This window comes from Myotis nattereri, assembly GCF_964212035.1.
Source record: "Myotis nattereri genome assembly, chromosome: 10".
Lineage (NCBI taxonomy): Eukaryota > Metazoa > Chordata > Mammalia > Chiroptera > Vespertilionidae > Myotis > Myotis nattereri.
Genome location: NC_138085.1, coordinates 24,373,861 through 24,397,147, shown reverse-complemented (window position 1 = coordinate 24,397,147; position 23,287 = coordinate 24,373,861). Strand labels below are relative to the sequence as shown.

At 45.1% G+C, this 23,287-nt stretch overlaps 1 protein-coding gene across 3 annotated transcripts in view; it reads left to right on the top strand.

Annotated features, from left to right (window-relative positions):
* The first annotated feature begins 1,052 nt into the window (after positions 1-1,052).
* CHST10 (carbohydrate sulfotransferase 10) overlaps positions 1,053-23,287 on the top strand; it is a 38,098-nt gene continuing 15,863 nt past the window's right edge. Inside the window, exons 1-4 of one of the 3 annotated variants that reach the window (XM_081100895.1) lie at positions 1,053-1,274; positions 3,128-3,197; positions 17,477-17,565; positions 18,403-18,534. In XM_081100895.1, the coding sequence (XP_080957021.1) occupies positions 17,523-17,565; positions 18,403-18,534 (175 nt within the window). In that variant the 5' untranslated portion in view covers positions 1,053-1,274; positions 3,128-3,197; positions 17,477-17,522. Of the gene's footprint in view, positions 1,275-2,414; positions 2,479-3,127; positions 3,198-17,476; positions 17,566-18,377; positions 18,535-23,287 lie in introns of those variants that run through there. The other 2 variants (XM_081100896.1, XM_081100897.1) reach the window with 2 other exon arrangements.

Here is a 23,287-nt window from a genome sequence, read left to right as displayed (position 1 = left end):
TCCTCTCTGTAAAAAATCAATACAATATATATTTTTTAAAAAAGTGAAATCTTGAAAGACCGTGCCCCATTGATATATTTAACTAATTGAGGAGGGAACCAACAGGGTAGACAAAAACAAAACAAAAACCCTGTTTTCTTGAATGCATGACGAAAATGTGTGTGTTTGTGTGCACATATCTATATTACCCTGTTTGCTAAATAGATATAGAATAGTGAGGTAGTTAACAAACATGTAGGTTAGATCAAAACAAAACTACTTTACCTTTTCCAGGGCAATAAAACCTCTAACCCTTTTGGGAGTGACTTCCATAGCAGGTTCTAAAATCCTGCTGTCACATCCACTTCTGCAGGTTAAGATACAACTAGCAACCTGGACTTTGTAATCCCTTCACCTTGTACACCGGAAACGAATATGTTATTGTATATCAACTGTAAATGAAAAATTTTTTTAGAGTTTGTAAAGTTACAACTCCACAGGACTGTGCACTGTTCGCGGGCCTTTCTCAGTTGTTTGTTAATCAACTCTACCTTGACAGCAAGGGGACATCCCCCCCCCCCCCCCCCGACCGGCTGCCGCGGAGGTTGGACAAAGAACAGAGGCCCCGCTTTTCCTAGCCAGGCTGATTGGGAAATGTTGGCAGGCACCTATTTTTCCAATTTTGGGTTTTGTGTGTGTGTGTGTGTGTGTGTGTGTGTGTGTGTGTGCGCGCGCGCGCGCGCGCTTTTCCCTTCTGAAACACCAAACCTGTGTTCTGGCTGGAGACCTGGTGGGACGCGAAGTGGCCGCCCGTGTCCCGGTAATTTCCTGGGGTGTAATTTGTTTTCATGGGGAGGAAGATCCGGGCAGACAAGGTCGCTGGGAACCCCCTGCCGCGCCACCTCCGGCCTCTGTGCGTTCGCGCCGGCCGGGTCCGGAGGCGCGCGCCCGGTGGGACGGCGGCGGGTTCGCGCACGGAGGAGCCGGCGGCGCGCGCACGTCGGGTTGGCGGTGTGGACGCGCCCAGCCCGCGGGTGGCACGTACCGACGCGTACTGGCGCGCGGGGGCCGCGGGGGGCGGTGGTGGCCTCGCCCCCCGAAAGGGCCCGGCGCGTGGGGTTCCTCTTTCCGGCGCCGCGGCCGGCTCTTCCCGGGCCGGACGCGGCGGCACGGGGGACCTGAGGGCGGGCGGGCTGCCCGCTCCGGACGCCGGGACCCGCGCCCTCGGCCCCCAGCCCCGGAGGCCGCGCTGAGCTTCGCGGAAGGGCCGCGGAAACGCTCCGGCGCAGCGGAGGGTGAGCTCGGGGCCCGGCCGGGGGCTGGTTCCTCGGACGTTCACACCCGCCCCCCACACCACCCGGGGGGACTGATCGGGGCGAGCCGCCTTCTCTCTGCGAGCAGCATCCCAGTGTTTGGCGACGTGCGGACCTTCCTAGTTGGCGGGTTTCCTGGGGAGAACCTCCCTCGCGTTCATTGTGGCGATGAGGCGGCATCCTCCCCGCGGGATGCTGGGCTCGCTGGGATTATGGACACGCGGCGATCTGTCACGTCTTTCATCCTGGGCTGAGATTTTGCATTAGTAATTGCGGGCGGAAAGAGGAAGAAAAGGTTCCTCTTGGGTGCAGGGAGCATGCAGGGCTTCGGGGCCGTGTGCGCCCTTTCCTAAGTGCACAGTTTGGTGGGTGAGCTGAAAGGGAAGGTTGCAAATGCAGCCTCCCTCCAGCCAGGCCCCAGAGTGCGCTCCGCTCCGCGTTTGACAACCCAGAGGCCTGTCAGAAGTTGAGGTTGAGGCATGAATTCTGCACTTGTGGCTGGGAAGATGAACCGGGCCTTCCAAAGCTGTCGTTTTTGTTTCCAAGGCTGACGGGGCCCACCGTGAATAGAAAACAGCGCGGCCAGGTTCTGGACCGCTAAGCGGGAGCGCTGTCATAAAGGAGTTTTTGTCTGAAAAATCCAAAGTCTGGGGCTTTGAGCCACGGAGGGTTGGGTACTGGTCAGTTTTAACTGCCAGGGTGAGAAATGTCTCAGACGTTTTTCAAATTAGGCAGCTGAGTCTAGCTCCGGCTTGCTGGTCTCCAGCATTTACCTTTTCAGTGAGTGACTGGGTGAAAGAGGAAAGACACACAGAGAGAAGTGGCCTTCTCCCTTTTCCCCTTAAAATGAGGACATAGTCCATCTTGGGTTAAGATGAAAAGAAAAATCGTTCCATCTTTGCTCTTGACCCTGAAGAAAAGAATCTCAAAGAAATACCGGACAGAAAAATTCTTTCCTTACCTGGAGTGCTTACAGAACTGAACAAAGAAAGGAAAGAATTAGTGCATATCGTAGGCCATCTGCATTTACAGGCAGGTCATTTTTCAGATCCTTGAGGTTATACAATAAGAAGGTGGGAGGGAGCCAGACATGGAAAGGAGGGAGAGAGGTGAATGCAGGGCCTTAGAGATTGCAGCAGCCAAGAGAGTCTGTTTTCTCCCGATACCGGTCTGGAAGAATCTGGATGTGAGTACATAAAGCTTAATCTTTTTATCTCCGTAACATGAAACTGCTTTTAATTTTCACATTGAGTTCGTAAGAGTTGAGGGAAGCACAGCTGGACTGTGCCACATGCATCCCGGGCAGTTTGGGCTGCATTGTGTGTCAAATGAGTTGTTTATTTTGCCATACAATTCTGTTAAATGTTGTCAAATCTGTAATCTCTCTAATTCCATGAGTGTTACTTATTTCTGGTTATTCATGATATGACATTTGACTAGAATTTGCTAGGGTGTTAAAGCTCGGAGAAATGCAAAACCCAGGGAATACCTTGCGTTGGAAGTTTTGATCATCTTACACAGGAATTCTTTACCCAATATCAAACATATAAAACAGGTATAACAGGATTTGATTATTTTTGCTACAAAACATATTTCTCTTTTCATACTACATTGCAGGTCATTCTTTTAAATAGTTGGCATTGTTGGTACATTTAGAATGCTTGTTCACTTACCAAGAAATCCAAGTATTACCCACCTCTATAAGAAACCTGTTGTGGAAAATGTACTTGAATAATCAAAGTGGTTAACCACTTTGTATAAACCAAGTTGTGTTAAGTAAGTTGATCTTGTCGCTTTTAATGATGCTAATTGGTTTTAAAATTTATCCTGTACAGTGACAGGAGGAAGCAAGAACCTCGGGCAAAGTAAATACTGCTGGGAAATGTGGACCCCAGGCCTCAGAAGGTATGTGAAGGAGAACATGCGCTCACTAGTTAGCTGAGATTTGCATCATTTTGTACTCTTACTGCCTCCTTTCTTGCTCATGTGGAGATTTCAGGAACATTAAAACTCCTCAATAGGAGTTTGTACACATATATTTTGAAGAAATGTTTTCTTAAATATTATAGGAGCAAGCCTGGCCTGGAGATTAGTTGAGTTTAGTACTTGCTAAGAGGAGTGCCTGACATGCAGTGAGCCCTACACAGGTATTTGCTAATGATTTGTTCTTTATTATTATTCATGAAAATCTGGCTTAACCTCATATCCGTCCTGAGTTAGGACAGATGTGACTAGATGAGCAGTCATTCTAAGATGGTAAATTGTAATGATGGCCAAGTAGACACAGGAAATTTCTGAACTTAGACTGAGAGAAACCCTAACTATGAATCTAAAAATCACAGTTATCGTAATAGAACTTTATATATGTTATGATCATATGCAATGTTTTATTTTATTAAGTTGTGATTTAATAATTTTATTGATTAGGTAATACATTTTAGTTCAAACTCAAAGGCCTGAAAAGGTTGACTTCTTTGTAGAATGTCCCCCGTTGCTCTAGCCCTCAGCTGTCTAGTTTCCCTTCTTCCTGCGAGTCCTCCCAGGGTTATCAGTTTCTTGTGCACTACTGGATTATTTTTGTACAGTTTACTTTAGTGTCTAGATATGTTTTGGGAGAATGTTTTAGAAACTGAACATTAGACACATGGTCCTTCCCCTGGGGTTTGTGTGTGATGGGGATGGGGACCAGGAGCTTCCATCTTAGTAAAGGGCCATTGACAGGATTCTTCGTTGGTGTTCAGTCCACGAGGGACATGGGTCTCCTTGCTGCTCCTGGGATTCTGGGATCCAGCCAAGTTCTTCATCCAGGTGGCTGTATTATTTGTCTCCTCACTCTGCTTTGCCTCTTCTCAGCATCATACCCTACTAGAGGCTTTCCCTCTGTCCCTTACTCTTCTTTGTTACTATCAGTGGCACCGAGTGCCCTACACATAGGTGTGATCCTATACATTAATGGCTCTGTTTATGTCTTGTCATCCTCTGTTAGCACCAAGCACCGTGAGAGCAGGGAGTATGTATTTCCTTACATATCCCCATGACCTAGAAGAACTCCTGGCCTAGAGTTGGCACTTTGTAAATATTGCTGAATGAATGACATTTGGGAAAAAGCTGTTTTAAACAGTTAGATGGGCTTATACCACAGGACTTTTCAGAGCCTTTAATAAGCAGATGTGCATGGCAGAAGTGGAGCATGGCAGGTGGGAGTCAGGCTCTTCAGCACAAATTCAGAAAGGCTTTGTGCTTTTGGGTGACAAACACCGGGCGGCGGGGGCGGGGGGGGGGGGGGCGCGGAGCCATGGGCAGGAATGTGATTGGCAGCTGAGCAAAATGGGTTTATAAGTATCATTTTGAAAATGTAGGGAAGGGAGAATTTGCACCCAAAGATGGTAATACAAGCATACCTCATTTTATTGTGCTTTGCTTTTTGCACTTCACAGATGTTGTGTTTTTTATAATTTGAAGGCAAGACCCTCCACCAACAAAGAGATTATGACTCGCTTTATTGCAGTACTCACTTTATTGAGGTGGTCTGGAACTGAACCTAGAATATCTCCAAGGTGTGCCTGTAGTACCAAACCCATTGTTAGTAATTACCAACATGTAAAATGTGTGCTTTCTTTTAGTTTAGACACACACACACTCACACACACACACACTAGGATTTCTTGTATGTTCAGTTATGTTCTTGGTTTTCTGCCCCTGCTTTCCCAGTAAGATCTTAGGTTCCGCCTTATGGGTTTTAAAGAGCCCAACCCTGTGACTCAGTTTAGACCCTGCCACCTTGTCACGTGAAAATCTCCTTTAATGACTGGAAATAGGAAAGTCCTCGGGGTCTGGAGGGCTCTGTTCAGAGCAGCCCACCATGACCAAAGGGGACCTGGGGCACACTCAGGGTTGCCACTGTTAGCTGCAAGAGCCACTCTCAGAGTTGTCTTGTCTCCTTGAACAAAGGAGAGTTAATTACAGAAAATGTCAGGGAATTTAAAGGCCATTTGTCACCAGGCTGCAAGGACAGCCGCAGCCCTTGGCAGAGCCACGGGAAGGACTGCTTGTGTCAAGCCCAGTCTCTCTGCAGATAGCAATAGTGAGCCTTGTGGGTGTCCTCCTGGACAGGAGGTAAATTCCATGGAGAACATGTGTATTCAAGGAAACAGTGCAGACTCTGGCATGGGCTCAGAGGGGCTGGTGAAGGGAATTTGGAATGCCTTTCTTTCTGTCTAAAGAGTTGGGTCAAATTATCATGATTGTTTCAAGGTCAGACCAAACCCTAATTCTACACAGTCCGTTACCTACAGATGGGAGGGCTGAAAAACAGTGGTGGAGGTCTTTGATTCTAATTAATTTTAAGCTGTTTTTACAGAGCTCTGACACAATTCAGATCATCAGTAGACTCTAGTTGGCAGATACTCTTTTGCTACCAATTTTCCTTATACTGCAAAGGGGTGTTAGGAAAATATCTATTATGTTAGAATGCCTAGAATCTGCAGGTTAACAAGATTCCCCAGCGGATTCCTTTGGTCATCTAAAGTTGAGAGGGGCTGAGGGCCTGGACCAGGCTGCTCATTGGAATCCTGGGCAGAGCTTTTAAAACCTGCCCAGGATCCATCTCCAGAGATTTGTCTTGTCTTGGCTCAAGTGATCTTGGGGCCCAGGGCATTGCTATATGTTTTTAAAGCCCAGATGATTCTAATGTACAGCCAGGGCTGGGAACCACTGCCCTAAACATAAAGTCAGACATTATTAGGTAGCTGTCTAGATTCAGAATGCATGCAATCACAATGCAAAAACATGCCATGGCTAACTGGACATGCCATTCTTTAGAATTTATAAAGACCTAACCTGTTGTATATTGTGGATCTTACTGGTTCATTCTCTGGTTTGAGGCATCTAGAGGATGATGTGTGATGTGGAACACTTACCTGGGCTTGCTGTGCCCGGTAGAATATTCCTGCTCCATTGTTGGAAATGCCTTGAGACTGGAGGGAGGCCAAGTGGACAGTTGCACTTTACATCTTTGTGCTGCCAGAGAAATGCTTTCAAAATTTAAGGTGTATCTCAATATTATCCCCCTTCATCTCATGCATTACTCCTTCCAGTGGCTTTCCATTGCTCACGAGGTAGAAACCAAATTCTGTAACAGCTCTCTCAGGCCCAGCATTATCTGACCATATCTTCCTAGGCTCGTTGATAACCAAGCTCTGGAAACTGCAGCCACATGGCCTTCCTTCAGTTACCCAGGGGCCCCCAGCTTGCACCCTTCTACTTCTGGACCTAGTTTCATGCTGTTCCCCTGTTCTGGAACCCGACCCCTTCACCTCCTTAGGTAATTGTGTTGTCCCCATCTCTCCATCCAGGTCATGTCCTTTCGTATTGTCCTCTCACAGCACGTCCCTCTGCCTCATGCCACTTCTTGGATAGATTCTTTTTTGCATGTGGGTCTTTCCAGTAGACTGCAGGCTCCATAAGACACGAACCGTGTGTGTGTCTTGGTTTGAGACTCAGTGTAGTATCCCTGCTGTTCTGTTGGATGGGTGGGTACACCTTATATCAGTGATGGCGAACCTTTTGAGCTCAGCGTGTCAGCATTTTGAAAAACCCTAACTTAACTCTGGTGCTGTGTCACATATAGAAATATTTTGATATTTGCAACCATAGTAAAACACAGATTTATATTTTTGATAATTTATATATTTAAGTGCCATTTAACAAAGAAAAATTGAAAAAATGAGTTTGCGTGTCACCTCGGACACGTGTGTCATAGGTTCGCCATCACTGCCTTATATGATGATATTGGTAAATATAATTATTTTTAGGTTGTGTCCTTTAAAAGTTTATGCAGCCCAGCCAGTGTGGCTCAGTGTTTATGAACCAGGAGGTAATGGTTTGATATCTAGTCAGGGCACATACCTGGGTTGCAGGCTTGATCCCTAGTAGGGGGTGTGCAGGAGGTAGCTAATCAATGATTCTCTCTCATCACTGATATTTCTCTCCCTCTCTCCCTCTCCCTTTCTCTGTCTGAAATCAATAAAAACATATTTTTTGAAAAGTCACATGGACTAATGTAATTTTTTAAAAAAGTGTATGCAGTTGTCCGTCCGGAGTGGCTCAGCTGTTTGAGCATCGTCCTGTGTACTGAAAGGTTGTTGGTTCAATTCCCAGTCTGGGCACATGCCTGGGTTTCAGGTTTGATCTATAGTCAGGGCACTTACGGAAGGCAAGCAGCCAATGTTTCTCACATCAGTGTTTTCTCACATCGATGTTCCTCTCCCTCTCTCCCTCCCTCTCTCTCTCTCTCCCTCCCTCTCTCTCTCTCCCCCCCCCCTAACAAATCTCAGTTTATCTAAATTTTTAGCCAGTTTACCTTGACAGCTTTTTCACTTGAGTCTGTGTACAATTTATGAATTTTCTTGCAATACCATGAGAAAGATAAAAGAGTAAGTGCTTCATAATTGTGCATCTCCCCATGCCAGGCGTTTCCTCTGGCTTGTGTCCTCATACGCAATGAAAGCATCCTTACGTAGAGCAGTATCTCCCTGCAGGTCCCAAGTAAACTCACCTTCCCACCTTCCCCAGTCTGCCTTCCTTTATCTGGGCAGGGAAGACCACCTTCCTAAGCCCCTGCTGCTGTGTCTATCAAAGGAGCAGTTTCTGATGTAAAAGTGTAATCACCCAGGTTGAGGGGTGGCTCTGGAGAGGGAAGGAATTAGGACCAGGCAGGACCATAGAGAGGTGCCAACCTTATTTGTATATTTGATTTCCTTTTAAAAAACTCAAATAAGTACAACAAAACTATTAGAGCTGAGTGTCCATAAACAGATATTTGTTATGTTATCCTCTGTACTTTATGTTTTAAATATTACATATTTTAAAAACTAAAAAACAATGATGATAGAGATGTATTTACTAAATATTCAGATACATACTGACTTTGCCACTTCATATGAGTTTTTCCCAGAAAGGAAAGTATTTATCATACCTTACAAAGTGGTAAGTAAACTGAATTTGTTAGAAATGAGACAGAAAAAAATTAAACCACAGAAATAAAGACAACAGGGTACATGTATATAGTTGGCATTTTCTATATTTTATTGGTTGTTATTATAAAACTAGAGGCCCAGTGCACAAAAATTTGTGCACTTGGGGGTGTCCCTCAACCTGGCCTGTGCCCTCTCGCAGTCTGGGACCCCTCGGGGGATGTCCACCTGCTGGCTTAAGCTGGCTGGGGGATCAGGCCTAAGCTGGCTGTCAGACATCCCTCTGGCAGCCCGGGGGCCTTTGGGGGATGTACACTTGCCAGCGGGGAGCAGGCCTAAGCTGCAGTCAGACATCCTTAGCGCTGCTGAGGAGGTGGGAGAGGCTCCCGCCACCACCGCTGTGCTGGCAGCCATCAGCCTGGCATGTGGCTGAGCAGAGCTCCCCCTGTGGGAGCACACTGACCACCAGGGGGCAGCTCCTGCATTGAGCGTCTGCCCCCTGGTGGTCAATGTGTGTCATAGTGACCAGTCATTCCCAGTCGTTCTGCTGTTAGGGTCAATTTGCATATTACCCTTTTATTATATAGGATAGAGGCCTGGTGCATGGGAGGGGACTGGCTGGTTTGCCCTGAAGGGTGTCCTGGATCAGGGTGGGGGTCCTACTGGGGTGCCTGGCCAGCCTGGGTGAGGGGCTGAGGGCCGTTTTCAGGCTAGCCAAGCCCCCCAGCGGGGACCCTCACCCCATGGGAGTGTGGCCAGCCTGGGTGAGGGGCTGAGGGCTGTTTGCAGGCTGGCCACACCCCCTTCAGGGTGGAGGTCCCCACTGGGGTGCCTGGCCAGCCTGGGTGAAGGGCTGATTGCTGTTTGCAGGCTGGCCACAGCCCCTTCAGGGTGGAGGGGTCCCTCAGGGTGCCTGGCCAGCCGGGGTGAGGAGCTGATGGCTGTTTGCAGGCTAGCCAAGCCCCCCAGTAGGGACCCTCACCCCATGGGGGTGTGGCCAGCTTGGGTGAGGGGCTGAGGGCCTTTTTCAGGCTGCCCACAGCCCCTTTAGGGTTTCGGGGGGGGGGGGGTCCCGCTGGGGTGCCTGGCCAGCCTGGGTGAGGGGCTGATGGCCGTTTTCAGGCTGGCCACGCCCCTTGGCGACCCAAGCTCCCAGCCTCTCCTTTTTCTCTTTTCTTTCTTTCTTTTTTTTTTTTTCAGTGCCTCCTTGAGCGAAGCCCAGGGCTGGCCAGGGCAGGTGGGAAGCTTGACTTCCTCCATCGCCGGGGGCAACCCAAGCCTCCTGCTGCTCCAGCTCCGTGGCTGCCGCCATCTTAGTTGGGTTAATTGCATACTCCCTCCTTATTGTCTTGTGGGTGTGGCTTGAGCATAGCGGAGGGATGGTTAATTTGCATGGTTCTCTATTATGTAGGATGGATATGTACTTATTGCAAAAATTTTTTTAAAATACAAAATCGTACAAAGCAAAAAATGACTCCACTCACCCTCAATAATTTATTCTGTGCATATATATATGTGTGTGTTTGCATGTGTATATAATCACATTCATGCATATACAGTTTTTTAGCAAATAGGATCATACATTCAGTTCTGCAACTTTTTCTTTCTTTTTTTTTTTTTACTGATATATCTTGACACTTTGGGCCCATCATTGGCGCACCTTTTGGCATAGAGTTTTATTTACAGTTCAAAAATATTTTTTGAACTTCTGCAGGATTTATTAATCTTCCATTCTTTATTTTCTAAGTTCCATATCTATTAAAGTGACTTATAAAATATAATTTTATTTTCAAGTAATACTGAAACCCTAGTAGCTTGTTTTCTAGTCTCAGTTAATGGATATTAAATATATAACTGTTCTCATGTGGAGACTGAAGAAATAATTTTGAAGTTGAAAAGAGGCCTCATATTAAAATACTTAGTTTGGAAAGTCTTAGGTAGAAAGTTGGGCAAGGTGTCTGCTAAAGTGTCTTTCAACTCTCCTAAGTTGTCCTAACAGCTCTCATTTTTTCTAAAAATGTTTTACTGCTTTTTTTAAATTGAATTTATTGAGGTGGCATTGGTTAATAAAATTATATAGGTTTCAGGTATATGATTCTACATTACATCATCTGTATATTGTATTCTGTGTTGGCCACTCCAGGTCAAGTCTCCTTCCAGCACCATTTATTCCAAGTTTGCCCTCTTGTACTCCCCCTCATCCTCCTTTCATTCTGAGGCTATGAGGTTTTTTGTTTGTTTGTTTTGCTTAATTCCTTCACTTTTTTTTTTTTTTTTGCTTAATCCCAGGCCACTCCCCCCCCACCCCCCCGCCCCAAATTCCCTTCCCTCTGACAGCTGTCAATCTATTCTCTATATCTATGAGTCTGTCTCCACTTTGCCTGTTAGTTTATTTTGTTCATTAGATTTCACATAGAAATAAAATCATATGGTACTTGTCTTTCTCTGACTGGCTTATTTCACTTAGCATAATAATCTCCAGGTCCATCCATGCTGTTGCAAGAGATAAGATTTTAATGGCTGAATAATATTCAGTTGTGTAAATGTATTTCAGCTTTTTAATCTACTCATCTACTGATGGGTACTTGGACTGCTTCCAAATCTTAGATTTTCCATATATACATATATAAAAGGCTAATATGCAAATTGTCCCCATGGGAGTTTGGGAGACTGGGAGTTTGATCACTCGCTATGATATGCGCTGACCACCAAGGTGTGGTGCGGAATGAAGGAAGGTCCTGATCGGCCCTGATCGCCGGCCAGGCCTAGGGACCCTACCCATGCATGAATTTTGTGTACTGGGCCTCTAGTTGTAAATAACACTGCAAAAAACATATGGGTGCATCTGTTCTTTCAAAGTAGTGTTTTGGGTTTCTTTGGATATATTCCCGGTAGAGGAATTGCTGGATCATAAGACAGTTCTATTTTTAATTTTTTGAGATAACTTCATACTGCTTTCGACAGTGGTTGCACCAATCGGCATTCCCACCAACAGTGCATTAGGGTTCCCTTTTTCCCACATCCTCACCAACACTAGTTTGTTGATTCATTGATGATAGCCATTCTGACAAGTGTGAGGTGATATCTCATTGTTTTAATTTGCAGTTCTCTAATGATTAGTGACTGCAAGCATCCTTTCATGTGTATTGGCCATTTGTATGTCCTCTTTGGAGAAATGTCTATTCAGGTCCTTTACTCATTCCTTAATTGGATTATTTGTTATTTTGATGTTGAATTTTATAACTTCCTTGTAAATTTTGGATATTAAGCCAAATTTATTAATATGTAACTGTGTCTGTGAATATGTTCTCCCAGTCAGTGGGTTGTCTTTTCATTTTATTGATGGTTTCCTTTGCTGTGCAAAAACTTTTTAGTTTGATGTAGTCCCATTTGTTTATTTTTTCTTTTGTTTCCCTTGCCCAAGGCAATATATCAGAAAAATATTGCTATGAGAAATGTCCAAGATTTTACTGCCTATGTTTTCTTCTAGGATTATTATGTTTTTGGGTCCAACATTTAAATCTCTAATCCATTTTGAGTTTATTCTTATGTATGGTATAAGGAGGTGTTCTAGTGTTTTTTTTTTCTTTTGCAAATATCTGTCCAAGTTTTCCAACACCATTTATTGAATAGTCCATCTTTACCCCATTGTATGTTTTTGCCTCTTTTGTAAATATTGACTATAAAGATGTTAGTTTACTTCCAGACTCTCTATTCTGTTCAATAGGTTTATATGTCTGTTTTTATGCCAGTTCTATTCTGTTTTGATTACTATGGCCTTATACTATAGTTTAATATCAGATAGCATGATTCCTCCAACTTTGTTCTTTCTCAAGATTGCTGTGGCTATTCTGGGTCATTTGTGGTTCATATAAAATTTTGGAGTATTTGTTCTAGTTCTATGAAATACGCTATTGGTATCTTGATTATAATTGCATTGAATCTTGGGTAGTGTGGACATTTTAATGGCATTAATTCTTCCTGTCCATGAACATGGTATATGCTTCTACTTATTTGTATCTTCTTCAGTTTCTTTCTTCAGTGCCTTAAAATTTTCTGAGAACAGGTCTTTTAAATTGGTTAAATGTATTCCTTGGTTTGTTTGGGTTTTTTTTGAGGCAATTGCAAATGGGTTTTTTTTCTTAGTTTCCATTTCTGATAGTTCATTATTGGTGTATACAAATGTTAACTGATTTCTGGGTATTTCTTTTGTATCCTGTTACTTTACTGAATTCATATGTCAATTCTAGTAGATTTTTGGTTGAATCTTTAGGGTTCTCTACATACAGTATCATGTTATCAGCAAATAATAACAGTTTTACTTTTTCCTTTCCAGTTTGAATGCCTTTTATTTATTCTTGTCTGATTGCTGTTGCTGGGACTTCCAGTACTATGTTGAATAAGATCTGTCTTGTTCCAGATCCTAAGGAAAACACTTAGTTTTTGCCCATTGAGAATGATGTTGCTGTGGGTTTGTCATATATGGTCTTTATTACATTAAGGGATGTTTCCTCTATTCCCATTCTCCTGAAGTTTTGATCATAAGTGGATGATGGATTCTATCCAGCACTTTCCTGCATCTGTTGATATAATCATGTGATTTTTATCTTTCTTTTGTTAAGATGATGTGTCATACTTACTGATTTGTAGATATTATACCAACCTTTCATCCCCAGAATAAATCCCACTTGGTCATGGTGTATGAACTTCTTAATATATTTCTGGATCTAGTTTGCTAATATTTTATTGAGGATTTTAGCATCTATGTTTATTAGGGATATTGGCCTAAAATTTTCTTTCTTTACAGTGTCTTTATCTTGTTTTGGAATTAGGATAAACTGGCTTATAAAATGAGCTTGGGAGTCTTTCCACTTCTTGACTTTTTTATAATAGTTTGAGAAAGATAGGTATTAGGTTTTTTTTGAGTGTTTGATAAAATTTATCTGTAAAGTCATACAATCCAGGACTTTTATTTGTTGGTGTTTTGGTTTTTTTTAATCTATTTATTTTTATTACTGCTTCAGTTTCACTAGTTGTGATTTATCTATTCATATTTTCTGATTCTTCCTGATTCAGTTTTGGAAGATTGTATGTTTCTAGGAATTTATCCATTTCTTCCAGATTGTCCAATTTATTGACATATAGATGTTCGTAATGTTTTCTTACAATTCTTTGTATTTCTTTGGAGTCAGTAGTTAATGCTCCTCTTTCATTTCTGATTTTATTTATTTGGGTCCTCTCTCTTTTTTTCTTGGTGAGTCTGGTTAAAGGTTTGTCAGTCTTGTTTATCTTTTCAGAGAACTGGCTCTTGGTTTTATTGATCTTTTGTATTATTTTTTAAGACTATTTTGTTTATTTTTGCTCTGATCTTTATTATTTCCTTCCTTCTATTCATTTTGGGTTTTGTTTGTTGTTTTTTCCCAGTTCTTTTAAGTGTGAAGTTAGATTGTTTATTAGAGATTTTTCTTGTTTCTTGAAGTAGGCCTAAAATGTTATGGAGTTCCCTCTTAGAATTGCTTTTGATGTGTCTCAGATTTTGGGTTGTTGTGTCCTCATTTTCATTTGTTTCAAGGTATCTTTTTTGTTGTAATTTGCTAATCTTCACCTGAGGATATTTTTTCTATTGATTTTTAAAAAATATATATTTTATTGATTTTTTTACAGAGAGGAAGGGAGAAGGATAGAGAGCTAGAAACATTGATGAGAGAGAAACATCGATCAGCTGCCTCCTGAACACCCCCTACTGGGGAAGTGCCCTCAACCAAGGAACATGCCCTTGACCGGAATCGAACCTGGGACCCTTCAGTCCGCAGGTCGATGCTCTATCCACTGAGCCAAACCGGTCAGGGCTCCATTGATTTTTGTTGTTTGTTAATCCTGACCCAAGGCTATTTTTTTCATTGAGTTTTTAGAGTAGAAGGGAGAGAAGAAAAAAGAAAGGGAGGGGGAGAGAGAGAGACAGAGAGAGAAAGTGAGTAAGACTCATTAATTAGTTGCCTCCTGCACATGCCTTGACTAGGGCCGGGGATCAAACTGCAACCCAGACAATCAAACCTGTGACCTTTGGTCTGCAGGCTGACGCTTTATCCACTGAGCCATGCTGGCCAGGGCCCAAGATATCTTTTGATTTCTTCTTCGATCTCATTGTTAACCCATTCATTGTTTAGTTCCATGTTATTTAGCCTCCATGTCTTTTTCAGTTTTTCAGTTTTTTTCCTGTGGTTGATTTCTAGTTTCAAACTATTATGGTCAGAAAATATGCTTGATATAATTTCAGAAATCTTAAATTTATTGATACTTGTTTTGTCTCTTAACATGTGGTCTATCCTAGCAAATATTCTGTGTGCACTTGGAAAGAATGTATATTCTCCTGCTTAGAGATGAAATGCTCTAAAGATGTCAGTTAAATCCATCTGGTCTAGTGTGCCATTTAAGGCCACACTCTCCTTGTTGATTTCCTGTCTGGAAGATCTACCCATTGATGTCAATAGGGTATAAAAGTCCCCTTCTATGATTGTGTTACTGTCAGTCTGTCCCTTTACATCCATCAAAATTTGCTTTTAAAATTTAGGTGTTCCTATGTTGGGAGCATACATGATTACAAGGATTATATCCTTTTGTTGGATTGCGCCCTTTATCGTTATGTAGTGTCTTTCTTTGTCTCTTACTATAGCCTTTGTTTTAAATAAGTTTTTCTTTAAATTGTTTTCTGAGAGAGGAAGAGAGGTAGAAACATCAACGATGAGAGAGAATCATTGATTGGCTGCCTCCTGCATGCCCCCTACTAGGGATCGAGCCCACAACCTGGCATGTTCCCGGACCAGGATTTGAACCATGACCTCCTAGTTTCTGGGTCAGTGCTCAACCACCGAGCCCTGCTGGCTGGGCAGGTGATACAAGTTTTGAGGAGGCAGGTTCTGTCTCACAGCACACGGGAAAGTACACAGGTGGCTGTTTTATCCTTATCGATGGGAAATGGGGCCCAGAGAGCTAATCGTTGACTAATCCCCAGCCACCCAGCTCAGGGAAGAAGAGAGTAGAACAGATCCTGTCCCTGCCCCAGGCCTGGGTGGAAGAAGCAAGGTGCTCCTGACTTTAAATGAAAACCCAAGACTTGGGAAGGCAGGCATGGCTTCAGGATCATGCATGTCTCACATCACAACTTGCCAGATGGAAAATGCTATCCCTAAGCCACTGGGCTTCCTGGAGAGCAGATGTGTTCTTCATTTTCATGATCTCCCTGCTTTGATTTAGAGGTGAGCTTGTTGGGTGGACTCAAATTAGACCCCTTCAAAAACCTAGTTCCCATTGGAAAGTTAAACCATGAAAACCTCCTGGGGGTGGGCCTGATGCTGGGTTGGTGCGAGGGCCTGAGACCCAGGAGGTACACAGGGTCTCAGAGCAAGAAGCTGAGAGTGGGCAGTGAAGAGGTCTTTGTGATCCCTGCTGTGCAGTGGAAGTGTGTGTGCATATGTGAAGGGTTCCCTCGTCTGTGTTCACTGCCTACGGCACTTAGCACAGCGTGGACTGCAAGCTCCAGGCCATTCAGCATCGGCCCTCTTCCTCCGCCTCTAACTCGTCCTGAGAACCAGTGCACAGGAGCAGATGCCTCTCTGCTTAGGTTGCATACCACCTGCTGAATTCCTGTCTCCTTTCTCTGTACTCACTCCCCAGTCCACACTATCCTCGTTGCCTCTGTTGGAAAAGGCTACAGCTGAGGTTTCTCGGTGGGGCATCCGCCGATGGGGATGGACTTCACTGAGTGTCACTGTCTTGGAAGGACAAGCTTAGTGGACTCAGGAGTGCGGTACCCTGCACCGCTGGGCACAGTCTTTGCCTCACTTGTCTTTAGAAGGAAGGGCTAGTAGCTTGAGTCGCCTGGGTTGAGTCTGGCCTTCCCTTTCCTTTCATCTTGGGGCAGAGCAGCCTGTCACAACAGTTTCCCACCACCACCCTTAGAAGGGTAATTGATTAAATCAGAAAGGCACAGGGCGCTGAGGTGTCGGCCAGTTCCCGTTTGTAGGGGGTCTGCTCCAAACCAGGTAGGTACACTTAATCCCATGACCACCTGGAAGGAAGGCCTGGTCGCAGAGATGGGACGCCAAGCTCAGAGAGGCGAAGTCACTTGCTAAGTCCCAGAGCCAGTGAGTGGTGTTCCCAGCCAGGTCTCTCTGGCTTCTGCAGTGCTGTCTCAAAAGATGATGACAGAGGAGAAAGGGCACTCGGCTTGGAAGGGCCAGCTGGCTTCAAGCAGGTGGAGAGGGAGTGGCATTCCCTTTGTTGGGTAGTGTTGCTCAATAAAATACAGGACACTGGTTAAGTTTGAAATTCAGAGAGATAGCAAATAGCTTCTTTTAGTGTAAGTATATCCCATGCACTATTTGAGATATATTGATACTAAAAAGTTTATTTGTTGTTCCTCTGAAATTCAGACTTAACTGGGTGTCTTATGTTTTTGCTTAATCTGTTTAATTTGGTCCCCTGCTTGGGGGCCTCAGGAAGCACAATGGGCCTAATGAACGGCAGCTGAGGAAGACAGAAGGCGATGCACAAGCCACCTGCGAAAGGCTGCATGTTAGGTGGTGAATTCCCCGCTGCAGGGCGTGAGGTGTAGGCTGGATAACCACATGGTGGGGGACATTTGGGTTTCAGATGCCTGGTCCCAGTGAGAGTCTAGGACAGCCGTGGGCAAACTACGGCCCGCGGGCCGGATCCGGCCCGTTTGAAATGAATAAAACTATTGAAAAAAAAGACCGTACCCTTTTATGTAATGATGTTTACTTTGAATTTATATTAGTTCACACAAACACTCCATCCATGCTTTTGTTCCGGCCCTCTGGTCCAGTTTAAGAACCCATTGTGGCCCTCGAGTCAAAAAGTTTGCCCACCCCTGGTCTAGGACGTAAACATTTTTGAAACAAGGAGGAGAGTTGATCCCCTGGGTCCACCCCGAGCTCCGTCCCATCTAGTGTTTAGAAGCTCTCTGAAGCTGTTTGCCATCAACACATGCTGAGAGGACCAGTTCTCACCACTGGCGAGTGATGGATGCCCTCAGCCATCGGGCAGAAACCAGCCCAGCCAGCATGGCCCCTTTAAAGGGCTTGGTTTGGCTTGAAGAAGCGCTGTGTTAAAGGTGAAATGAAACATGCATGTTTGTCTCTCTTGCTGAGAACTGACTTGACTTCCTGGTTCTTTATCTGTCTCCTGCAGCAGAGTGAGACTTGTGTGACCTGCATCCCTCCTGGGCAACGAAAGCATGAAAAACACCCACCCCCCAGTTTCTGCACTGGCCCTTGCAGGTAAGTGAATGGAGACAGAAGTTTTGATGTTCATTTCTCCTGTGTACAGATTCTGTGTACAGATTCTCTAAGCGTGGCTACATCTCGTCGGGAAGTCAGGGTTCTAAGCAGCCTGCTTGTGATGCCCAGTATGGCTTCTGCCCTCTTCGAAGGTCTAGCCCTGGGCAGGACTCCTCTTGCCCACCTGCTTCTAGGCCCTGGCGGGCGCTGGGTAAGAGAAACATTTTGATGCATGAAGTGCTAGGTACCTGCAAAGAGGTGCAGTGGTGGTCATCTTGAACCCCAAATCGACTCTTCACAGGCAGGGTGAGGCAAGGCACAGGGGAGATGTTGAGGGTGTGGGAGCAGTTTTAGGTTGGCCTGACAGGACTGCCTCGCAGAAGATGATTGTGGCCTTGGGTGTGCTCAGCTTCCTTATTCTGCATGACACTACGCACAGCCTCCTGCAGATGGCGATCCTCAGCACAGGAAATTGGAAACATTTAGATGTTAGTCTGACCCAGAAAGCAGTCAAGAGGCAAATCTGCAAAAGTAAAATTTTATCACAAGTTCCTAAGCAGAGAGAAGTGGCTCCTTCCCATCCAGGTGTTTTACCTTTGACTTAATTACCAAATCAAGATGTTATTATTAATTAATAATTAATAATAAATAAATAAATAATAAATAATTAATAATTAATTAAGTTAAAGACTAAGTCAAAATACCCATGGTATCAATAAAAGGTTTTTAAAAAAATATTTGTACTGATGCTGTTAACTGGAATCCCCTATTGTTTTTCTGATCATTTGTTTAATTGATGTATTTGTAAGCAGCAGGAGCACTCCACTTGTTTTCCAGGAAGAATTACTGAATGGCTGATGTTTGACAACATGCACCACCAGTGGCTTCTGTTGGCTGCATGCTTTTGGGTGATTTTCATGTTCATGGTGGCCAGCAAATTCATCACCTTGACCTTTAAAGACCCGGATGGTAGGTATGCTGCCTTGTGGAATGAATTTTGGCTAATCCAGACATTGCTGTGATATTGTTTCTGAGTACATGCACAAATGATCTCTGTCACGGAATCCAAGGACTTTTGTTCCAGAAGATTCTGGGGAGGTCATGGCATCCACATCCTTAACCATATAGAGGTGCGGCTGAAAAGGCAGGGGATGGTTCTCACCAGCTCCGCCCTTCGGGGTGGACAGAACATGCTTTCTTGGTGGGTTCCTTGGTGCCTCCTCCATGGCATCCCACAGGCTCCGAATCTGAGAATGTGTTCTGCTTCGCGCCATCATGAGACAAGACTGTGGCTGATCAGCATGCCTGGGTGCCAGCTGGCGCTGTGCACTGGTGGCCACACATTTGCGGGTCACCTTAGTGCATCAGAAAGAAGGTGATTTAAATATGTGCATGTCAGGTTGTGTTGGAGGATTTTTAACTCCTTGACTTGATGTGGGCAGTCAGAGGAGGACACAGAGAGCGCCAAGCCCAGCTTCAGCAGAGCTGCTTCTAGGTCTTGCTCTTGTCCTTTGCTTACCTGGGTCTTAGCCCCTAAGACTGACCTGAGCACAGCGAGGCTTTCTGAGTGACCGGTGAAGTGCTGGGCACGCACAAGGAGGTGCAGTGGTGGTCATCTTGAACCCCAAAGTGACTCCTTTCAGAGGCAGAGTGAGGCGAAACACAGGGGAGGTGTCAGGCTTAGGAGCAGTTTTCGGTTAGCCTGACGCGGTCTCCTAACGGAAGATGTTTGTGACCGTGGGTGTGTTCATCATCCTTATTTTGCACAACTCTTTGTACATCCTGCAGAGGGTGGCCCTTAGCAAAGATTAGAAAATTATCACATGAGCATTTTCCTGATTTTTGCCTGCAGGCTCTGCTATGCCTAGAGCTCCTGGGTGTGTCCCTGCAGCACTGAGGGCTGCCTGGTGCCCCCCATCTCCTGCTCCCGTCTCTGTGTCTCCCTGTCTGTTCCTGTCTGTTCAGCAGCAGCAAGGTTGGAAGAGGATCTGCAGGCAGAAGAGGGTAGCCCTGAAATCAGCCCCAAGGCGGGGTTCTTAGCTCCATAGTTTCCACTAACAACAGTTGTCAGTCACCAGGCCCTCAGTACTTGAGGCCCAACAGGCTATCCCCTCACAAGTCACCCCTCATCATCCATGGCCCTCATGAGAACCTGAGGCTTCGCAGCCTCGGGACGGTAGTCTCATCCCTGCAGGTATCCAGGTGGCCAGGATCATCACAGGGAACTGTGGCTTGCCCTGGGCACTGGGGCCTCTGTGAGACACACAGGCTCCGTCTCGGAGCCTTGTTTGACTTTGAGGTGGTGAGCTTAGCCTGGGAGTTTGGACATGGCTCCACTGCTCCCGCGTGGTTACCGAGAATGGAGGCCCCTTGCTGAGAGGTAGGGCAGCGGTTCTCCTCCTCCTGGCATTTCAGAATCACTGGGGGCTTTGAAAACCTTTGCTGCTTGAGGCCAACCAGAGACTAAGTCATTTTGAATCAAGGAGTGGGGCCCGGTGGAGAACCCCAAGTGTGAACAGAGCTGGGAAGCTGAACGAGAATCGGAGCTGCTGAGACCATGAAACCACACATTTTACTTGTGAGTTCTTTAAAAGTCACCGCCTGGTAAGGAAGGCACCGACAGGGCAGGTCACGAGGTTAAAGTATTTATGGCTTATTTTGTTTAAAAAAGTAGAATAGGTAATATATTTATGAGACTTCCCTAAAAAATAATTAAATTAGATGTGTGTTTCGCGTTATATTATTCTCTGGCTCCTCCAGAGAACACCTCATTCCTCAGTGGTAACTGATAAACGAAGTTTCATTCTGCTTTGATATGGCAGATTTTATGCTGAATGTTTTCAGAAAAGTGTTAAAGCTTAGAGGTTTTGTAAAGGGGAGTAAAAAATTACAGGGAAAGAAGGAAAAACCTACAGAGAAGGATGAAAAGTTTTGGAATTTTATTTATTATTTTAGACATGTTTTATTGAATCTATTGGATGCTTTGGGATTTAAGACCTGAGGAAAGATGGGTGTAGTCCTCTACCTGTGCTGCTCAGCAGGTATCTCCAGCCCTTTAAGGTGAGTGGTAATTCCTGTGCCCTCTGGTGCCCCGTGTGGCCGTGTGATGGCTGTGGCCAGTGAACCACTCCAGGTGGGAACTTTGGAGCCAGCGCACACTGGGCCCCCCTCAGCGAAGCATGGAGAGGGTCCTGGTGAGGACGGGCCACCAGGGAGGGCGGTGTCAGCCCCATGATGTGCACTGACCTCAGTGAGAACTCTTTGCTGTTGGGCCCACAACATGGCGCAGCCATCTTTGACTGCGGAGGACTTGTCCCTAAGTGCCTGGCTAGAGTCACAGAGATGGATGTCTGTTAGCTGAGTTATGAATAAAGGCAGTGAGCGCTCACACAGGGTCTACTAGTGTAGATGATTGAGCTCCTTGAAGTTAAACAACCCCCCCGAAGGCCATCAGAGAAGACTGTGGGTGGTGGTTCAGGCATCTCCTGCCCCTGAGCCCTACGTTTTAGTGGGAATGGTGACTTACCCCCTCTGTCTCTAGGGGTAGCAGGGAGCCTTAACCCCCTGGTGTGTCTGAGAGCTGAACAGGAAACTGAAAGAGTTTTGTAAACTTGTGTCTGCAAGAGATTTTTCTCATGTGTTAGGCTTTGTTTCACTGGTGGTCACAGTATTTTCAGCTTTGAACCAAAAGCCTCGTGTGAAATATTTATCATAAGGAAATAACTGGCAACACAGCAGGATCATGCGTCCATTTCCTGAAACGCAGGTAGCAAATCCTTGGTCCCAGCACCGAGGGGCCGGTTGTAACTCGGTGTCTGTGGGGCGGCTTGTCTGGCTTTGTCCTCTGGGAAACCGGCTCTGTTCTAGACCCCCTCAGTGGAGGGGCGTGTTTCCTTCTCACCTGCCTGTTCCCGATGATTCCCTTACTAGTTAAGCTGATAGGAAGAGCAGATATGTCCTGAACTGCTGTTGAAAGCAATGCTTACCTTGTTTTTTGTTTTTAATAGGGTTATGGTCTCTCTTCAGCTCAGCAGTGAAGCCACAGTGATATCTGTGGCAGTGGCTTATCTGTGGTTGACACATTCAAGTGTCATGTTGAACTAAGATCGGGAGTTGTAACTAGGGAAATAGATCCCATCCAGCGATGGGAATTTCATGGGACGTTGAGAATAGTGCATCTGGTGCATAAGTGTGGACACTGATTTTCGGCTCAGTTCTGTTTGACTTCCTCTCCCAATCTTTTGCTCCACTTAGCCCCTCACCTTGGTTGTAAGCCGCTTAAGGGCAGAGCCAGTGACTTCAGAGTCTTTGCATGCCTCCTGCCTGGTGTGTGTAGGGGGAGACACTGGGTGACTGGACACAGCATGGTCACGGAGATGAGTGGATGTGATCCCTTCTAGAAAAACAAAGCAGTGCGTCACTTGGTAAACTTAAATGCATTGTGAATAGAATGAGGCCTATAATGAAAGTGAGCTGATAGGTTATGAAGGCACCTGGCCATAACTGGAGGATCAGAATCCTTGGTCTCGCAGCTGGAGTCTTGTTCCTGAGGGCCAGAGAGGAAGGGGACCACTGTTTGATCATAGTGGCATAATGATACCTGCTGGAAATAAATGGTCATCGACAAAGCAATGGAAAGACCAAACCAAACATAAATCATGCTGCCAGTTTTATTTCAGTCTCTTCGAAGCAGGGCCAAGGCGAGCTGGGGAGAAAACACCAGGAAGTTTAAAATCATAAAAATGCTAAAAATGGGCAGATGACTGGCCAGTATGTGAGACGTTCCACAGCTGCCAGGGCCCATTTATTTTGCTCCTGGTACATGTAATGGGCTGCTCTTCAAAAGCTGATTGATTGATAGGTCAGTTGTTTAAATTCACAATACATTGTCCTATTTAAATGTTATTAAGAAGCTTAGATTTCTACAGAAGTCTGTTGAACTAAGTGTTGAACTAGCTAAGCATTGTAGTGCTACTAGTAGAAGATGCTGTGGGAACAGGAAGTGACCAGACGGGAGGGGAATGTGACCTTTTATTAGCACCTTAGTGTTGCTCCAAAGGTGGTCAGATTGTGCAGGAGGAGGATAGACAGACGTTGGGCTCAGAGCCTGAGTGTGTCCAGCAGCTTTGCTGATGGCACTGATGCCTTGTCTAGTTCCGCGCCATAAACAACACTCGTGTCCCTGTTACAGGTCCAGAACAGCTGCTGGGCACAGCTCTGGTTAGGCTGCCTTTTAACCCAAACCTAGAAAATGGGGAAAAAATACTTTAGTGGGATTCATAAAGGTGCATGGCAGAGAGATTTCTACTGGAGTCAGAAAAGGAAGCTGTGGAGCTGGGTTACTGTTGTCGGGGCGCTGGTAAGGAGTTCTCCCTGTGCGTTCTCCTGGCAGTGCTGGACGGGGAGGGGGCCGCGAGGACTGGGCAGGTGGGGGCTGCAGGGGCGTGTGCAGTATTGGTATTAATGACCTAAGGGGGGAGGTTTTGATTTTTTTAAAAAAGTGAACTGTGCCTTTGTCCATGCTTCATTTTGCTGATTTTTATAATTTTATTTGCTCTATTTTTTCTAGGTATGTATTAGTGTTTGCAAAGTTTTGAAAAATAAATGTTTGATTATAGAGGTCTGAAACTTATCTTCAAATTTTGCTCCAAAGGTCTTTCAAAAATCAGTTGGCTATAAATTGATTATTCTGGACTAGCATTTTGTAAGATTTCTCTAGTCT